The 22,062-nt window shown below is 35.7% G+C and overlaps 1 protein-coding gene across 1 annotated transcript; it reads right to left on the reverse strand.

Annotated features, from left to right (window-relative positions):
• Window positions 1-110: 110 nt before the first annotated feature.
• LOC139855494 (IQ domain-containing protein IQM3-like) lies at window positions 111-13,095 on the reverse strand. Its single transcript, XM_071844722.1, has 9 exons — window positions 12,795-13,095; window positions 12,091-12,205; window positions 11,816-11,881; window positions 11,620-11,708; window positions 10,914-11,001; window positions 10,699-10,836; window positions 10,235-10,327; window positions 1,134-1,235; window positions 111-695 (listed from the first exon to the last, which is right to left on the reverse strand). Exons 1-9 carry the CDS (start codon window positions 13,001-13,003, stop codon window positions 231-233), a joined length of 1,365 nt encoding a protein of 454 aa, XP_071700823.1. The 5' UTR covers window positions 13,004-13,095; the 3' UTR covers window positions 111-230.
• Between the last annotated feature and the right edge of the window lie 8,967 nt (window positions 13,096-22,062).

Raw genomic sequence — 22,062 nt, forward strand, 5'->3', positions numbered from 1 at the left:
TGAGATGATGTAGTTATTCAATGGTACTTTTTATATCAGAAAAATTTATGAAAAATTTAATGAACTTCACTCTGTCTTTTTAAGTAAACTTAGATTCGAGATTTCACCAGCCAACAAAACATTATATAACATACCATATAGATATATATAGATACATATTGATCCAAACTACTACAAAATTCATTAACTTCACTTACAATCCTTAAAAAGATGGAAAATAAATTGTGATTCTAAGCAGTAGGTTGAGGTGATGGACCAGCCATTGGCCAGGCATGACCATCATTAATCCTCTTGTTATAAACTGAAGATCTTGATGTTGGAGAGAGATTAGTAAAATCCAATGCTTGTAATCTGAGTTCAACTGGGTAATCTGCAATACAACCGATTCGTGGTCCCACTCCACTTGACCATTTCAGTGAAACCTGGTTTCCTAATTGGTACGAACAAGCTTCTTTCTTGGAGTTGATCCTTTCTAGTATCGATTTCTCTGGCACATTAGATTTTGGGCTATTAAGACCGCCCGAAAGACTCCTTTTGTAACTCACATTTTTCTTTACCGTTTCATCAACTTCTTGTTCATGATCATTAGTTTCAGATGGTAAAGTATTTGAAGAAATGGGAAGTGCATGTTTAAGCCCATTTTTAGCAGCTTCTTTATATTCATTGGTCTCATAATCTTCGTTTGCCTTCTTTACCTAATCACAAAAAAATATATTAACGTTAACATGATGCAATTTCCTGTAAGCATATTAAAATGTGCGCTAAGTAATGTTTACCCATCCTGACCCGTTTTCACTTTCAAACAGTAACAAAAGCTACTACTTTTGACAGGTTACACGACCCATCAATCTGGATCAAATCATCCATTACACACACACACACACTGTATTATAAACATTAATCTCTATCTCAGTAATGATATAATTCAAAATATTATCATTAACAAAATGATATACTTCGTACTTTTCTGTGAACCACATCTGACATGCTAATTTATTAAAAACTTAGGATCAACCCAACCTGACCCATTTCAAAAAGTACAATTTTTTTGCCCCTTATGACTATAACCCATCCTGTTCATTTAGATTAAACTGTTAAACTAAATTAATGAAAAAGGTAAAAACTTTGCATACTTCAACATTGGCAAGATCAACACCCTTTTCTGTGAGAAATGATAAGAAGCACTTTAGTGTCTCCTCGGTTGGACGGTAATGTCCACTATAGGGAGAAATAGTCTGCAAATGAAATAGTCAACAAAAGCAGAAGTTAATATAAGTTTATATAATAAAATAAGTGTCATAGTTATAAGCACCTAGTTGTTATAACATATATATATATATATATAAATGGATAGTCAATTATTGATACACAAAAGTAATATTATTGTATTACCTAAACTTGTAATATTTTTGCTATAAATAGCCATGAATGCAAGCATTAAACTTGCACCATTTCTCACACTTACAAAGTGTTTTCTTTCTTTCTCTCCATTATCATCTTTGTTCTTACACTTCATTATTAGTATTCTTAATCAAGAATCAAATCACTAAAGGTAGTTATAAGCCTACTGAATTATAACATCAAGAATCAAACCACTAAAGGTAGTTATAAGCCTACTAAATTATAACACGTTATCAGCACGATAATCTTAATACTAATTATGGTTGGCTCTGCCACCTAAATGATATATGGTCGGTTATACCACCTGAATAATATATGGTCGACACTGTCGTCTAATTATCATTTATGTTACTAACATTTATATTTCAATTATCTAACATTTATATGGCCGACACTGTCGCCTAATTATCATTTATGTTATTAACATTTATATTTCTATTATCTAACATTTATATGGCCGACACTGTCGCCTAATTATCATTTATGTTTACTAATATTTATATTTATGTTATATAACATTTATTAATGATTGCTTACATATGGTCGACACTGTCACCTACTTATCATTTATGTTATATTAAATTTATGTTTAATGTTTATATACTTATGAATATAAAGTGACTATAATTTATCATGTTGTTTGTTTTAATAGAAAATGTCGAATCTGGAAAAGCTTAAATTTACTCCTTTAGAATCAACTGGAAACAACTACATGCCATTGGTTATAAAAGTAAAAATGCATCTTAAATCAATAGGCATTCTTGAAGCCATAAATGAAAACAACACTTGTTCTGAAAAAGAACAAGCAACGGCATGTTGCTTTATTCATCAACATATTGATGAATGCTTACAAAATAATTATGTGACTGTAGAAGATCCCCATGTTTTATGGGAATGTCTCAAAAGCAGATTCAATAATCAAAGAGAAATTTTACTTCCAGCTGCTATGGAACAATGGAGAACATTAAGGTTCCAAGACTTTAAGAAAGTAAATGAATATAGCTCAGCTCTGTATAATACATGTTCACAACTTAAATTCTGTGGACATGAAATAAGTGATGCAGACATGATGGAGAAAACTTTCTTCACAATGAATGCTGCAAACATCACAGTGCAAAGAAATTTGAGAATGCTAAAGTTCAAAACATATCCTGAACTTAATTCATATCTCTTAGTTGCAGAGCAAAATGATGAGCTAGTAATGAAAAATCAGCAATCCCGTCCTACTGGTACACTTGCAATCCCTGAAGCAAATACTACAAATAATTATAAACAGGGACAAGGACGCGGGCAAGGTCGTGATTATAATAACCATCACCATCATCATGCCAAAAGCCATAACTATGGTAGAAACCATCCTTATGGTAATGGTAATGGGCGAGGACGTGGTCGTGGTCGTGGCCGTGGTGGTCAAAGAAATAATAATCCACGAAAATATAAATATCAACCACAAAACAAGCCCACTAAACAAGATGTTGAAGAAAATTCTTCTAAAAATTCTGAAGAATCTTGCTACAGATGTGGTAGAATGGGCCACTGGGCTAATACTTGCCGAACATCTAAACATCTTGTTAAGATGTATCAGGATTCGCTGAAAGATAAAGAAAAGGAAGTAAACTTTGTGGATAACGTCGATCCAACAGTCACTGAGAAACCATCTGATTTATATGAAGATTTCTTGAATGTTTAAGTTGTGTGTCTTTCGAAAAATAAACGATTTAATATCGTCTGTCTTTGTCATTATGTTTGCTAAATGTTTCAGTACTATCTATTTGCGTTTAAAATATTGTGTAATATTAATGTACTCACTATTTATTTCTTATATATGAAGTTCAATATGAATTTTGCTGGAATACAACATCAATCAAGTGGTGGAGATCTCTGTATAGCAGACAGTGGAACTACACACACTATACTTAAATCCGAGAAATATTTTATTGATCTAAAACCAACGGGAGGAACTATACATACAATATCAGGACCTGCTAACTTGATAAAAGGGATAGGAAAGGCAAATTTCATACTACCAAATGGTACAAAATTTTTAATAAATGATGCCTTATTTTCTCCCAAGTCAAGCAGAAATTTATTGAGTTTCTCCGACATATACCTTAACGGGTATGATTATCAGTCAGTGACAACAGAAAATGAGAAATATTTAAGTATCACTGACAAGAGTCATGTGGTTGAAAAACTGCCAAGACTTAGTTCTGGATTACATTATACACATATAAATGTACCAGAAATACATATGGTAGTTAACGAAAAATATATTGATCCTGGTGTATTCAGTTTATGGCATAACAGATTAGGCCATCCAGGATCAACAATGATGAAAAGGATTATTGAATGTACTCATGGACATCCACTAAAGGATAGAAAAATCCATCATGATACAATGGTTCCATGTACATCTTGCTCTCTTGGAAAATTGATAACTAGACCCTCACCACTTAAGGTTGAGAAAGAATCACCAATGTTTCTTGAAAGAATTCAAGGTGATATATGTGGACCAATTCATCCACCATGTGGACCATTTAGATATTTCATGATTCTAATAGACGCATCTATCAGATGGTCTCATGTTTGTCTGTTATCAAGCCGTAATGTGGCATTTGCAAAATTTCTTGCCCAAATTATTAAATTGAGAGCTCATTTTCCTGAGTACACCATTAAAAGGGCGAGACTTGATAATGCTGGTGAATTTACATCTCAAGCATTTAATGACTATTGCATGTCTATAGGAATTGTTGTTGAACATTCTGTTGCTCATGTGCATACACAAAATGGTTTAGCCGAGTCATTGATTAAACGTTTAAGTTAATCGCTAGACCATTGATAATGAGAACAAAACTCCCTGTATCTATATGGGGTCATGCAATTTTACATGCTGCTGCATTGATTCGCATCAGACCAAGTGCAAGTCATAAATATTCCCCCTACAACTTGCTTTTGGTCAAGAGCCAAATATTTCCCATCTTAGAACATTTGGTTGTGCAGTGTATGTTCCAATTGCGACACCACAACATACAAAAATGGGTCCTCAAAGGAGGTTGGGAATATATGTTGGATATGAAACATCTTCAATATTAAGGTATATTGAACCTATGACAGGTGACGTTTTTACAGCACGTTTTGCTGATTGTCATTTTAATGAAACATTGTTCCCTAGATTAGGGGGAGAAATGAAAAATAAAGAAAATGATGTTTCATGGTGTGAACCTCAATTAAAGTATCTTGATCCTCGCACAAAAGAATGCGAGACAGAAGTTCAAAAGATAATGCATATACAAGAACTTGCAAATCAATTGCCTGATGCATTTACAGATACAAAAACGGTGACAAAATCATATATATCAGCAGTAAATACTCCAGCTCGAATTGAAATTCCAAAAGCTGGCAATAACGTCACTCATGAATCTTTGCCACGTCAGAAACGTGGAAGACCAATTGGTTCAAAGGATAAAAATCCTCGAAAAAGAAAATCAGCTGATAATGAAGTAAAAGAAAGTGTTCAAGAAGAACCACAAATCAGTACTCCTACTGCAGAGGAGATTGATGATGTCAATACAGAAATTGCAATCAATTATGCATATTCAAAAATATTATGGAACCGAAATGAAATGAAAAATCTTGATGAGAAATTTTCATTTAATGTTGCATATGACATCATGAATAATGATGATGATCCAGAACCAACATCTATGGTTGAATGTCAAAATAGACATGATTGGGCTCAATGGAAAGAAGCAATACGAGCTGAATTAGAATCACTCAATAAAAGAAAAGTTTTCGGATCCATCATTCTCACTCCTAAAGATGTGAAACCTGTAGGATACAGATGGATTTTTGTCCGAAAAAGAAATGAGAAAAATGAAGTTACAAGGTATAAAGCTAGACTTGTAGCTCAAGGTTTTTCTCAAAGACTGGGAATTGATTATGAAGAAACTTATTCCCCTGTTATGGATGCAATTACTTTTAGGTACTTAATCAGCCTGGCATTTTCTAAAAATTTAGAAATGTATCTCATGGATGTTGTGACTGCTTACCTATATGGATCACTTGATAGTGATATATATATGAAGATACCTGAAGGATTTAAGGTACCAGAAGCATCAAATGCAAAACCCAAAGAAATGTATTCGATTAAATTACAAAGATCTTTATATGGGTTAAAACAATCGGGACGTATGTGGTATAACCGATTAAATGATTACTTGATAAGCAAAGGGTATACAAATAACCTTACTTGCCCTTGTGTTTTCATTAAGAAAACAACATCCGGATATGTGATCATAGCTGTTTATGTTGATGATCTTAACATCATAGGTACAAATAAAGAGATCTATGAAGTCATTCAACTTCTAAAGAAAGAATTTGAAATGAAAGATCTCGGAAAAATCAAGTATTGCCTTGGTTTACAAATTGAGCATATGCCTAATGGTTTACTTGTACATCAAACAACATATACTGAAAAGATTTTGAAACGTTTCAATATGGACAAGGCAAAACCATTAAGTACTCCTATGGTTGTTAGATCACTCAATGTTGAAACTGATCCATTTCGTCCATGTGAAGATCATGAAGATATTCTTGGACCAGAAGTACCATATCTTAGTGCAATTGGAGCTCTTATGTATCTTACAAATTGTACAAGACCTGACATTTCTTTTGCAGTTAATTTGTTGGCAAGGTTCAGTTCTGCTCCTACCAAAAGACACTGGAATGGGATCAAACACATATTTCGATACCTTCGAGGAACTACTGATTTAGGATTATTTTATTCTAACGAATCAAAACAAGATTTGGTTGGTTATGCTGATGCAGGTTATTTATCTGATCCACATAAAGCTAAATCTCAAACTGGATATGTATTCCTAAATGGAGGTACTGCAATATCATGGCGTTCTCAAAAACAAACACTTGTTGCTACATCATCAAATCATGCCGAAGTGATTGCATTACATGAAGCTACTCGGGAATGTTTTTGGTTGAGATCAATGACACAAATCATTACTGATTCTTGTGGACTAGAACGCGATAAAAGTCCAACAATTATCTATGAAGATAATGCAGCTTGCATAGCACAGATGAAAGAAGGGTATATCAAAAGTGACCGAACCAAACACATACCTCCTAGATTTTTCTCATACACTCAAAATCTCATTAAGGACAACGAGATTGAAATGAGATATGTTCAATCCAGCAAAAACTCTGCTGATCTTTTCACGAAAGCACTTCCAACTGCTATTTTCAGAACACACGTTCATAACATTGGCATGAGACATGTTCAAAAGATGTAACAACCGAAGCGATGTCTACTTGAGGGGGAGTCAACTCCATGCTGCACTCTTTTTCCCTTAGCTAAAGTTTTTCCCACTGGGTTTTCTTTAGCAAGGTTTTTAACGAGGCAGTAACTTACAGTTGATCTTCAACAAACAAAATTGCTATCCAAGGGGGAGTGTTATAATATATAAATATATATATATATAAATGGATAGTCAATTATTGATACACAAAAGTAATATTATTGTATTACCTAAACTTGTGATATTTTTGCTATAAATAGCCATGAATGCAAGCATTAAACTTGCACCATTTCTCACACTTACAAAGTGTTTTCTTTCTTTCTCTCCATTATCATCTTTGTTCTTACACTTCATTATTAGTATTCTTAATCAAGAATCAAATCACTTGTTGGACAATTGTGTCCAAAGTTGACAAACATTAAGTTGAAAATGTTAATATGCATGGAATGCATGTGGGTCTCTATTTCTAAATAGCGTTAGCCACTATTATTGAAGATTGAAGATATTGTTGCATACGTGTTACAAAGTCAAATAAGGCAAGCATGGCAAGCTAGTTACTTTCACATTTGGAATGATGTGAAGTCAGATGGTAAAAGGCAGCATGTGGTCTTGGATTGTTGCTACTTTTCACATGACGAAATAAGTGGATGGGAATGATTGCAAGTGTATGCATCTTCACGTATAAATAGATGGCCATGCATTCAGCAGAAAATCATCACAAAACTAAAAAAACATAGTTGATCGATAATATCAACGGAGTGTGTTTCTTTGTGAGGTCGAGAGTTTTATTCTTGTAAGGAGTGTAAAAGAGTGTACGAGAAACTTAGATTTTATACTAAAATCTAAGGGGCTTGGGTTTGGGTTTAACTCATAGTGTACTTTTTTCTTGTACCGGGTTCTTTTATATTATAAGAATAAAGGAGACTCTTGGGGTGGATGTAGGCAGGGTTTTGCTGAACCACGTTAAATCGTCGTGTTATCAGTTACTTTATTTGCTTTCTATTATTTCTCGCAAGTTTGTCTCAAACAAATTATATCCTCGCTTCCGCTGGTGTGGGTGTGCTAGGCAAGTTGTCATAACAAGTGGTATCAGAGCGTATCCAGGTTTATCGGATAGTTTTTTGGTTTGAGATGGCGGGAAATAGCGGTATGCAGTTTAAGGTGGAGCCATTTGATGGAACCAGGAATTTCACCTTGTGGCAAGCAAGGGTAAAGGATGTCCTGGTTCAGCAGGGCTTGGCAAAGCCGTTAAAGGGTAAAAAGGACGGCAAGCCAGAAAAGATGACGGATGACGATTGGAATGACATCGAGGAAAGATGTGTCAGTACCATTCGCCTTTCCATCAGTGATAAGATCATTAATAATGTCAGTGGCGAGACAACTGCGACAGGGTTGTGGGTGGCCCTCGAGAAGTTATATCTCGGGAAGAATATGACCACAAAGCTAAACTTGAAGCGTGATCTTTATCGGTTGAAGATGGAGGATGGCGGGAATATCATTGAACACATGAACGTGTTTAATGGTCTCGTGGATCAACTTGCAAAAGTTGAGGTTAATATTGAGGAAGAAGATAAGGCCCTTATTCTTCTTACCTCTCTTCCCAGTTCGTATGATACTTTGGTTACTACTGTTCTTTACGGAAAGGCTACTGTAAAGATGGAGGAGGTAGTACCGGCACTTTTATCTCAGGATAAGAGACAAAGATCTGATGGCCGTTATGAGCATGAGTTTGCTATGGTTGGTCATGGAAAGGGAAGGTTTGCCGAAAAGAGATCTGGTAATAAAAGTAGGTTCAGATCAAGAGACGGTGTGAAGGGTGTCCAGTGCTTCAAATGTCAAGAGTGGGGTCATTACAAGAAGGATTGTCCACTCTGGAAGAATGGTGAAGATAAATCTGGGGGTTCATCGGCTGAAGTAGCAGTTAATGAGTCGGTTAATTTAGGAGATGTTCTCATAGTCTCCAAAGGTTCTACTTCTGCTCAAGATGAATGGATTTTAGATTCTGGTTGTACGATGCATGTGTGTTCCAAGAAAGCTTATTTTGATAAGTTAATATTAAAGAAAGCGGAGGTGCTGACTTTAGGTGATGGTTCAACATGTGATGTTGAGGGTGTTGGCATTGTGAAAATAAAATTGTTTCACGGAGCTGCTTACACTTTTGGTGGTGTGGCGTACGCACCAAAGATGTGTAAGAATCTAATTTCCTTAAGCCAGTTGGATTCTCAAGGATACGGCTATTCGGCCGTAGGTGGAGTTATGAAAATCACACGTGGCAGGAAGGTCCTGATGAAGGGAGAGAAGTATGAGGGTTTATATCGTCTGGTGGCGAGTACCAAATGTACTCGTGTCTCGAAGGTTTGGAAAGTGTGCACACGGGAAATTGATCGGGAACATGTGACGACATGTTTGATCAAGTTAGACGATGGTGAGAAGGGAAATCCTACCGAGGGAGAGGTGATTCGAGACTCCTTTCCGGAGTTAACTATGTAAGCTGACAGGGTTAGCTGTACACGATTATTGGCCGTTTTATTTGAATCAGGGTTCAGGACTGAGGTGATTCAAGGTGTGTGCAGCGGGGATAAGGAGGCCAATGGTGGAAGTACTTGGTCATAGTATTTCCGGAGACGAAGAAGATAAATGTTCGTCAAGGTGGAGATTGTTGGACAATTGTGTCCAAAGTTGACAAACATTAAGTTGAAAATGTTAATATGCATGGAATGCATGTGGGTCTCTATTTCTAAATAGCGTTAGCCACTATTATTGAAGATTGAAGATATTGTTGCATACGTGTTACAAAGTCAAATAAGGCAAGCATGGCAAGCTAGTTACTTTCACATTTGGAATGATGTGAAGTCAGATGGTAAAAGGCAGCATGTGGTCTTGGATTGTTGCTACTTTTCACATGACGAAATAAGTGGATGGGAATGATTGCAAGTGTATGCATCTTCACGTATAAATAGATGGCCATGCATTCAGCAGAAAATCATCACAAAACTAAAAAAACATAGTTGATCGATAATATCAACGGAGTGTGTTTCTTTGTGAGGTCGAGAGTTTTATTCTTGTAAGGAGTGTAAAAGAGTGTACGAGAAACTTAGATTTTATACTAAAATCTAAGGGGCTTGGGTTTGGGTTTAACTCATAGTGTACTTTTTTCTTGTACCGGGTTCTTTTATATTATAAGAATAAAGGAGACTCTTGGGGTGGATGTAGGCAGGGTTTTGCTGAACCACGTTAAATCGTCGTGTTATCAGTTACTTTATTTGCTTTCTATTATTTCTCGCAAGTTTGTCTCAAACAAATTATATCCTCGCTTCCGCTGGTGTGGGTGTGCTAGGCAAGTTGTCATAACATCACTAAAGGTAGTTATAAGCCTACTGAATTATAACATCAAGAATCAAACCACTAAAGGTAGTTATAAGCCTACTGAATTATAACACTAGTTAGTTTCTTATCTAATTATAAACCAATTAAATTAATCAACTTTATTATGTTTAATTTAATTTATAATTTATGTGTTATACCTTAAGTGTTCCATTCTCCACATCAAGCCTTCCAGCAGCTAAAGTAACTCCTCCAGCGAGGAAGCTCGAATGATGAAACCTTCCTTTCTTTTTCTGTTGATACCATTAACCCAGTTACTAGCTATGCATGCAGCAATAAAAGATGGAACTGGAGGTAATTTCAACCCATTTACTTTATGACTAACAGGTCAAACGGGTCATGCCAAGATGTGCAACTACTAAATTGTATTCTTAGCATATAAAGCCTCATTTAGTATAAAAAAGATTGTGATTGAAAATATACAAGTGTTGTAATCATATTTGACCATCTGATTAATTTATCTTTTTAAAAAATTTTATACCTGTTTGGACAACAGGTGTTTTGGATCAAGCCAGCCCATTCCCAAAGCTGTCTGTTTTGACCCAAACCCATCACCCACCCATTTCCACCTCTGTCTACTCTAACTTCTTTTTGAAAATCTCACCTCGCCGGCATAAAGTCTGTTACAGGCACTTGTTACGAAAATCCACTTTTCACCATTGTTTGTATCAAGTGGGAGCTGGGTTTGACGGTGCACGAATTTTCCTTCAACAATGATATACTCGTAATGCTCTCTTTCTTGCTGTTCATATAACACTAGAGTCAGATTTCTCAAAAAAAATTTAATAAAAGTAAGCGTAATAAATCATACAAACATACAGGCCCGAGATATTTTATGCACTGCTGCCGAAGCTTTGATCTTGGACATTCTTTTAAATCGACTTCTTTTCCGTCTCCAACATCCAACCTTCAAAAAGAATAAAAACAATTTCAATTTTATAGAACCAACAAATTTATCACAGTTCCAAATAAGTTCATTTAATAATAAATCAAATTGTAAAATTGTAAATATAAATGCCATGTACACTACAACATGGACCAGAAAATGTGTTCACACTGCATGAAGCTATAGCAGATAAGATTAGTTTACTCTACCCTTTAGTAAGAAAATTAATAATTGATAGTTGCAATAATCAAAAACATCATTCTCATAAACATAAATACACATCTAATAAAAAATAAAAACCAAAACTTGACCATTATCCATCCCCAACTTTAAACTTTATCAAGTGGGGCCAAAACATGAGGCAAAGAACATGACCAATCATTCTTGTTCACAAACCAACTCCTATTTCTAAACACACACTCAAATCCCACATTACATGGTTTTTAATACTAAAGTTACTAATGTCTAACATGTGGTGCTCAATAAACCTTAAAACTTTACTCCTTAAATCTTGACCATTAAGTGGTGAACTTATATTATCAATCATTTTATATGACAATTAATATCAAACGTTCTAAAATATCGTAGTAAGGTGTATTAGTATTTTTCCAAGTTAATATAGTGTATACATATATATACCAGTAGAAAAAAGGCTGGCCAGCATCAGCTTTACGCCATTCTTCAAAATATATGTGCAAACTATGCCCATACCGGTGTCGCGGGTCAATCTGAAATTTACTCAAAATTTATAATTAGGTGCATTTTTAATTATTTTTATGATAAAAAACAAAAAAGATCTTTTCTTGAAAGAGGAAAAAAAAAAAAAAATACTTACTGCTTCAATCCAGTGTTGAAATGCTAATTTATGAGCTTTGGCATCTAATGATAAACCCTTACCCACCTGTCAAAACAACCCATTTAAAGTTCATTTCTTTTTGTTCAAATATGGAGAAAAAAACAGCTACCTTTCACCAACAACAATCAAAATCACATTTAATAACTTAATAAGTTAACATAAAACAAAATAACAATTTGTTACATATTGTTTTTTCTTCTTCTTCTTTTGTTGTACAAAATAAATATAAATATAAAATTATACTCTGTATATACCTTGGAAGCATTCAAAGAGATCCTGTTCCATCTTGATGCTGCTGATTCTTGTTTTCCAAAATTGAAAAAGGAAACTGTGCTGTGATTTAATCTTGCAAAATCAATAGCTTGCCACCTACATAACCACACATGACACGTCATCATTCACTACTTCTTCTTCAAAAAAAATCATTCATAAAAAGAATATGCAGAACACTAACAAGACATGTTAGATTAAACAGTAAATAACTCACATGGAAATTATGTGTACCACTAATTTTACATATTGACAACACCATAATAATGTGATCAGGTAGGGGCAGGGGCACCTACCTACTGTGTATTTTCATTTTTTAGTGCGAAAATTTGGATTTTTTTTTCATTTTGGCCTGGGTGGATTTTTATTTTTCCCAAAAATCTTTATATTTTGTCCGCAAAGCTTCTAAATTTTGCTCGAAAGACTTCATATTTTGCCAAAAGATTACATATTTTGCCGAAAAATCTCCATATTTCGACTAAAAAAAAGTTGCTATGCAGCTATGCTCTTAATTTTTTTTTTTTTCGCTCCCAGTAAACAAAGTTCCGAATGTGATCAACACTTATAAAACGCACACATACAAAATGGCACACAAACAAAGTGGAAATCCGTTGACTTTTGTAGTCACATCAAGCAGAAAATAATATAAAAAATAATTTAAAATAAAAAGATAATTGTGGAATCATACCAAAGTTCTTCAGCAACAACAGCAGAATCAGCTAAAAGACGACGAGTACGATAACCTCTATAACATTTTTGAACTCTCATAACAGCTTCCAAATGATAACAAGAATTAGGACTTTTATGACGTAATAATTCATCGTCAGTTTTAGCTGCTCCCATTTGTTTTTGAAATTGTTTTGGGTTTGAGTTAAGATTGAAGGTTTCGACCTCCATTAATTAATACCACTGATGAAAACAAACCCTAGAAAGAGAAACTGGTAATATGATAAGAAGATAACAGAACTACAGAAGAAGAAATAAAGAAATTGCAGTATAATTGGTTGATGGAGATCAAATGCCTCTATGTACCTGCTTAATGTATTAATTTGTGTGTTTTTATAAACCAACCTACCAACTGGCAACCATCGTCATTTTAAAAAAAATTAAATTAAATACGGAGTATTTATTTTATTTATTATTTATATAACGTATTTATATTTATTTATTTATTTACTTATGGGAGATTTGTTAGAGTAGTCCCAACGGTTGGACCCTCAGGGCCGCCCAACCTCTCGCCCCACCTGGGCATTGTTGGCAGCGAGGCTCCCAGGCCACCGCCCAGCTCCTTCGCCTTCCTTCTTGTCTTTCTTTGAAATGTTTGTGGACGGATGTATATGTATATGTTAATAGTACTATTAGCATTAAAGCTTGTAAAATTTTTAATTAAATTTAAGCGTGTCCCAATATATTTGAGAAAATATATCACTGTTGGTAGTGTTTAGTCCAGGGTTAGTCTCGGAAGGAAAATGCTGATTTGGCACTAATGTGACGACTAGTCCCGAGAAGGAATTATGTTACTATTGGGAGGACTCTTACTCTAGTAGCACGAGATCACTATATTTATTTTTGGTTCAAGCTTTGTTAGGTATTAATTAATTGTAGTTTGGGCTCGGTTATCTTTGGTTGTACGTTTATTTAAGGCTTCAATTTTTGTTGAAGTTCTCATTAGTGTATTCAAGTTTTCTCTATTTTCTTAAAAAGTTAAATCTTATATAACATTTTTAGTTTATTTCTAATAAAATAAATAAATTAAAATTTAACCAGATTCGAGGATCTAAACGTTAGAAATCATTGTGCTGACTCTAACATTCTACGTTTTATAATAGTTTACAAAGAGATTTGTTGATCGAATAACGTGTCCTTCTGTAGACGAAGATTTAAGGATCTTAGGTCGCTTGCTAACAATCCTAGAGGCGGAATACACTAGAATTGGGTTAAACCGAGATATGGGTCGTATCGGGATCGAATAGATCAAACCTAGGACAAATACTAGATTAGATCGACGCCTAAACGAAGTATTTCGGTGGTATTTGGTGTTAGAGTTCAGCAGAGACGAAAACCTGTCGATTAGGGTAAATGAGATCAGTAACCTCAACAAAGAAGTCTCAACCCGTACATATACTGCATATCAGACCAGTGTGCTTCGGTGGAGGCTGATTTACCTCTTCCTCACCTTCGATAGTAATGTCGGTCTCATCTCTAGAAGTACTATTTTCATGTCGGCAGCTTAAACCTTCTGGACACACGTACTTTTCATTAGCCAGATGGCCGATCAACCTCTTCTCCGGAACCTCAACCCTGTTCTGCAAAAACCTATTGAAGGACTGATCATTCGAATGATTCTGCTTCAGTTCATCCTGAGAAATTTTCACTAACCCTTGAACTTGCTTCTCTAGCATAATTTGAAGATACCTCGGAAACACCAGATGTACCTTCCTTTTAACATTCAGAACCATTCCATCAAATATAACTTGAGAAAAGTTAAAATCAGCATTCAAGACCAACGCAACAAACATAGAACTATATTTTGCAGTCATCTCATCGAAACCACCCTGCATCGGGCTCAAGCACCTTAGAAGAACGTATGTAAAGTATCTGTACTACCTTGGAGCTTAGTATGTTTCACAGCCTTGGTTATATCACCAGCATAACCACATCTCTTCAAACACCTTCTTACCTTCAGAACTGGTAAAGAAGTTGGCATATCTTCATCATCCGGGAACCCCAAATCTTCCCTGATAGTCTGAGCAGAGATCCGAACAATGGTATTGTTGACTGAGCTTAGAATCACCTGCCGATTGTTCTCAATAACAATGCTAGCAACTTCCCAAAACTTTCTCTGATGTGAATAGTATGGAGTGCACTCAGCTGTAATTGCCTTAAAGATTCTGGATCGCTTCAGAAATGCGATAATTGGACCAAAACCTCCTCTTTAAACTTCTGTTCCGGTGTCATCAACACAAGCAAGCACATTAGTATCTTCACGTCCGATTAGACCTGGTAGTTCAGATGATAGCGGGATCTGTTGTTCTTCTACTTCCTCTTCCATATGTTGTTGTTCTTGAGACATCTCAAATAATCTGTACGAAACTCAAAACAATATAAATATTAAGCGTTTACCACCATGAATCATGGGGTATCAAGTTAATTTCATGAATCCGTTGGTAAACAAACATAATAAGCACATTAACTAAGAAACGCACAAATACATCATTCAGAGTTTATCGTTTATTACAAACCATAGTTCCAAGGCTAACATACTAGCCTTATCAAATTACACAATATACCAAACTAAGCATAAAAACTGAAACTCATAATCACTTATCCCACAATGGGATTCTCTGGCACCAACCTTGTGGCATATTGCACCACGCCAAGTTTTTCAAACAAGTTATGTAATAAGGCTGCATAGAAAAATGGTTCTTCCATCTCAAGAAAATCTTTCATCACATTAATGAGAAAGTGACCCATATTCACCTGAATACCCTCTAGTAAGCAATACAATAGCAGAGCTTCAGTACCGCTCAATAGATTGTCTTCATAATTCCTAAAAGTGGCATTTTGCTTGATTATCCTTAGGTGAAGTTCAAGTTGAGGTAACACCTCGTTGTCATTAATCCCAATCCTACTAGAACTAACTTCTTTCCCTGGCTTACATATCTTTGCAATTAGCTCAGACAGGTTGAAGTTGTTAGGAATCTTTCTCATGTTCTTGCTAGGATACAGTATCTTGACACTAGTGTGAGAAACATTCAACAAAGTTGAAAATTCCTCCATGGTCCATTTGTACTGTTGCTCAAACAGTGTGGAATGAATAAACTTCCTCTTACCATCTTCTAATGCCACATTGGCATAGAATTCATGCACCAATACTGGACAAAAGTAATCTCCAATATCTAGGAATGCCTGACACTCAATTTGTTCCCAAGGAGCATAGGTTTGTCGAGTCGCAATGACTTTCTGTTCCACTAGAATGCATCGATTACTAGCTAGAATTCTCCTACGCTCAATGTCAAACATCCATTGTCCAACAAAAGAACCACCTGACATTCTTACACAATACTATACAGAACATTCAGAATAATATGGCATGAACTTAACAAAATAATCAAAAATAGCAAAATTCAAAAATTAGGGTTTCTATACACTCGGTCGAGTGTGTATACACACACAGTCGTGTGTGTCGACAAACGGTCGAGTGTGTGAACTCACTCGGTCGAGTGTGTCACACACTCGGTCGAGTGTGTTCTTCAGATCTGTGTTCACCCAACTTTTCAAATCGATCAAATCTGTTGTTTTTGATTCGATTTCTGGTCACATTAGCCTCTAAATAGGCCGATTAACACACTTATATCATCAATTTTAGCAATTTAAGTCTAAAAAGCACTCGATTAGAGTTTTACACATCGAACAAAAAATCAACGATTTAGGGCACATGAAAACGAGTTAGATTACCTCGTTACTGGCGCTGGAATTACAAGAGAAAGTTGTATCTAGAATACTGAATCAAAACCTCCTTCCTTAACAACGAAAAATCTAGGTAAAATTCGACTCAAAATCACCAAGTGTTCTGAGCCGTTCGTGACTCAATCCTTTTTATACCCTCAGACACACTCGGTCGAGTGTGTCACTCACTCGGTCGAGTGTGTCACTCACTCGGCCATGTGAGTATACATACTCGGCCGAGTGTGTTTATAAAATAAAACACATTATTTTACCAACTCAATCAGTCGTGTGAGAGAGTCACACGGTCGTGTGTGTATACTCACTCAGCCGACTGTCTTTTAGCTTTAAAACTTAAAAACTTTAACATTTTACATCACTGACTTTTCCTGTCCACTCCCCCTGGGACTGATCTCTACAGTATAAAAACAAACATGATTTGTTCCTTTAAGATCCGAACAACTTATTTTCAAGTTTAACGTAAAACATAGGATTCCTTTCACAGTAAACGTTTCCTAGAACTAAGTTGCTAAGCTTAATACACAAAACAGAAATGCACACGCAACTAACTTATGAATGCAAATATTTTTGATTTTTCAGATATGTATGCACATGCAAATTTACAAAGCGAACAACTGTACAAGATCCAGCGTGTCATGATCAACAGTATTATGACAGACATAGTAAATAACATTTAACCTTACAGGTCTGTAATAATTCACCTTCTAACATCAATTTCATTAAACGATGGCGTAAGCAGATAAATGATGTTATTAGCATGAAAACAAGTGATACAGCTTATCATGAATCACACTACGAGGAGCATAACACATATTTTTGTGAGTTGACATATCAAATTGATTTAATCTTTTGATTCGGGGATCAGAACTGAACTATGTTGACATGTTATTCCACACTTCATAACGTATATGATAAAACATATACAGAATAACTTTCAAATATATCAATAAACATTTACCAACTTTCACCCTAGACTTTGATGATCACGTTAGATTAATTACTTTAACATCTTACAATGTTAGATTTTGATCACGAAGTCAGTCCTCATTTGAGATCGCACGATGTTTCAGGTAGAACAATTAAGCAAAAATATATTGACGTTGTCCTCTTATCACATCAATGTACTTTCAATTTGATTGAACAGAACCATCTCACGATGTTTCTAGCAACCCTGTCAGCCATGAGCTTCTACCTTAAACTTATACCTTTCGTTTCAGATAACATTGTTTATCTCAAATTTATTGCATACTTTGAAAAGACGCATACCGGCCGCTATAAACCCCATACTTAAACGGAAATCATATGATGTATGATGTTGGATGGATGGTAGTGATATATATTTGAGTGATGGAACGCTAAGGTATCCTCCAGATGATATTCCCTGCTATCCAGGTCAATAGGTATAATCCCATATCACAGAATGATTTAAGTTCTCTAAATCTGAAGATCTGCTATATATCTCCCCCTCGGATGTAGATAACTAAATCATCAAAACCGTTTTCGCATGTAAATATCGTATTTGATTCCTTCAAACTTGTTCAATTCTTGATCCATGATTCTCTTGCAATAATAAGGTGCATTGATGGATTTACAACTGGAGTAACAAACCATAAACTTGTTCATTTTTTTTTTATTTTTTTTATTTTCTGATGTTGCAATTATCTCCATACTAGATTACAAAAAGTAAACAAAATAAATAAAATAAATATAACTGAACATGATGATTCACCATTGTCTTTGACTTTTGTGGTGTCTGCACAGAAAATCAATCTTCTGATGTTGAAGTCTATAACCCGATGACGTTGCGTTGTTCAAATCATTCTATGTCAGTGATACAGAATTTCTTTTCTCAACCCATCTAGAGAGAACACCTCCCTTTGGATACCCGACATATATGTTGTTGACTTTCGGTCCAAGTAATAAAGGTAGATAGAAACAAGTATGCATTCTAGACAAAGTATGCTCACCTTGGGGACTCACAAAATTATCCTTTGCTACCGAGTATAAATCGTAATAGGGGAGACCTCAACTGTCTGTTGAGTTTCTGAACAATCATTTCTCAGTACATATTCAATGATAAGTAGGTGACTACCCTCAACCGCTGTAAACCTTTCCATGATTTCCTCATCATGATATTTACGCGTTGTTATTATCATCATCTCTATATAGAATTATATCAATAAAGTTTACCAATATACTATTAAGCATTCTCTATATATGTCAGTTCAGTATTGCAATCACTTCCCCACAAATAGAATAAACAACTCATTTTCTGAATTTTTCACTTTTTATGGGTTTTTCAATTATTCAACTGTTTAATTGATTTTCTGGTTTTATAATTTTTTATGGGTTTTTTTGATTTTATCTGTACAAAAATACAAAAAACAAAGTAAAACAGAAACTAGCATGTAATACCATCAGAAAATAAATATCTATCATGCAAGCGAAAATTAAACATGCAAATTACCTACTAACCAAAATGCACAAAGTACACATACTATACAGCCAGTTCTAGGGCATTCACAACTCAGTTTCTTTGGGAGGTTCCTCTGTGTTAGGAGCCTCAGTTTCAGGAACCACATCAGTTAGCAATTTAATTCCGATTTCTTTTAACAAGAACTCAAAGCGTGGTTTATCAAAAGCTTTAGTGAAGAGATCAGCCCGTTGGGTTGAAGTGTCTATCTGCACTACATCTATTAACTTTTTCTCATAGCAGTCTCTAATGAAATGGTATTTAATCCCTATATGTTTCATTTTAGAATGATTTACGGGATTTTTAGTGACAGTTATAGCAGCAGTATTATCAACATAAATAGGAGTGTTAGAAATATGCAAACCGTAGTCCCGTAGCTGCTGTTGAATCCAGATAACCTGTGATGTACAGCTGGCCGCGGCAATATATTCTGCTTCACAAGTGGACTGCGCCACTGCTGTCTGCTTCTTACACTGCCAAGTAACTAGCTTGCTACCAAGGAACTGACAACCTCCTGATGTTGACTTGAAGTCCTTCTTGCAGCCGCCATAGTCAGAATCACTATAAGTTGTGAGATCAAAACCATCCTCACACGGATACCATAACCCTAAACTCGGTGTATCTTTCAAATACCTCAAAATCTTCTTAACCACAAGCATATGATGAACATTCGGATTCACCTGATAACGTGCACACAGGCAAACCGCAAACATAATATATGGTCGAGAAGCAGTTAGATACATTAGAGAACCTATGATCACCCTGTATAACGTAGGATCTACAAGAGCACCCTCACAATCCAGTGAGATCCCATGATTCACTGACAACGGAGTCTTAGCCAGTCTTTCTGCTTCCACTTAAAAGCTCTTCAGAATATCGGCAACATACTTGGTCTGATGCAAGAAGATGCCTTTATCCGTCTGAGCTACCTACAAACCTAGGAAAAACTTTATAGTTCTCATGGAACACATTTGAAACTTTCGCTGCATGACCTTTTCAAATTCATCAACCATTCCCTGATCCGTTGACCCGAAGATAATATCATCAACATAAACCTGCACTAACATAAGATGTTGCCCCTTTTTCTTAATGAAAAGTGTCTGATCAATGACACCTCTCCTAAAACCATTCTCAATCATATAATTGGATAACGTGGCATACCACGCTCTAGGAGCTTGGTGAAGACCATAAAGTGCCTTTTCAAGTCGATAAACCTTTTCTGGGAAATGCGGATCTTCGAAACCAGATGGTTGCTCAACATAGACCGTCTTGTTAATTTCTCAAAACAAAAATGCGCTTTTAACATCCATCTGAAATACTTTAAAACCCATGAAGGACGCAAAAGCCAAGAATATTCGAATTGCTTCCAGTCTAGCAACCGGAGCAAAAACCTCATCATAGTCAATCTCGGGGATTGTTGATATCCCTTTACCACCAATCTAGCTTTATTTCTGATGACGATACCCTGTTCATCTTTCTTATTCTTCAACACCCATCGAAGACCATAGGGTTCACAACCATGCGGTAGATTGACTAGTCTCCAAACTTTCAAATGTTTAAACTGTAACAGCTCTTCCTGCATAGCACTAGCCCACTCATCATATTTCAATGCTTCAAATGCATCTTTCGATTCATTTTGACACACATAGCATGAATGAGCATGCACAAATACTTTCCATGTCTTGTTCAACGAGGAATAGAAAGCTGTTACCACATTCGCACTTTCTGATTCGACACCTTCTGCTACCGATTGACTCTCACATACTACAGGAGCCTCAGATGTAGTAGGAGCTTCAAACGTAGTTGCTTCATTAGTCGTGGCATGAGGAATCCCAATATGTGGTATGCCTCATGTATCAACATAGTAGTCATCTAAACGTTTTGGAGGCATGATAACACGATTTGACCTACGTACTCCTCCTGCTTCAGTTGGCTGTTCAGACCATGTTATAGTTGGAGGTTGATTATAAAGAGGATTTAAATGCTCTTCTATCAACCGTGCTCAATTAACACCCTCATCTTCTTCTGAATCACTATCTTCATCTGTCGCATACACCATTTCCACGTTAGGATTAGCATTAGGATTGTCACTGCGTACTTTGCCGCGGACTCTGAATCAGACTCTGATGAGAACTTCGAGTCTGAACATGAGTCTGGCTAGGAATAGAGATAACATTCTCTGTGGAGTTCTGAGAATCATACAGCATATGAGTTAGTATCTCATCGTCTGTAGCCTCCAGTGGAAAGTTAAAAGAGTCAAACAGTTTATCATATTCAAATTGCCATGCGAATCCTTTACTAACACGAGCTGGAGCGTTACGTTGAATATCAACCTCGAAACGTTCTTCAACGCATTTTGACTCAATATTATACACTCGCTTATTTGGATTCCCATAACCCAAGAAGATACCTGAGATAACCTTAGAATTGAATTTTCCCCCTATGTCGCGTACTAGAATAGTACAAGGAGCAACAAAGGGTTCAAAATATTTAATGTTAGGCTTTCTCTTGTACAACAATTCATAACACGTCTTACCGTGTCTCTTCACCACTAGAACTCTATTCATCACATAACACGCTGTGCTCACGGCTTCTCCCCAGAAAACAATAGGTAAACATGCATCAGCTAGCATAGTTCTTGCAGTTTCAATTAACGTCCTATTCTTTCTTTCAGCAACCCCATTCGACTGAGGTGTATAAGCAGGACTGAACTGTTGTTGTATCCCCTTCTCATTACAAAACAGCAGCATGTTGTTATTCTTGAACTCCGTACCATTGTCGGTACGAATCTTTCTAACCTTCAATTTATACAAACTTTCAAGCTTCAGAATCAAGACTTTAATGTGCTCGAAAGTATCTGATTTATGCTTCAGCATCACAACCCAAGAGAAATGTGAATACTCGTCTGTAACCACCAAGCAATATGATTCTCGAGTGATAGTCATGCAATTAACTGTACCAAAGAGATCCATATGCAACAACTCCAAAGGAATATTAACAGAATGATGCTTCTTGG

Source organism: Rutidosis leptorrhynchoides, chromosome 6 (assembly GCF_046630445.1).
Source record: "Rutidosis leptorrhynchoides isolate AG116_Rl617_1_P2 chromosome 6, CSIRO_AGI_Rlap_v1, whole genome shotgun sequence".
In the NCBI taxonomy this organism is placed as follows: Eukaryota; Viridiplantae; Streptophyta; class Magnoliopsida; order Asterales; family Asteraceae; genus Rutidosis; species Rutidosis leptorrhynchoides.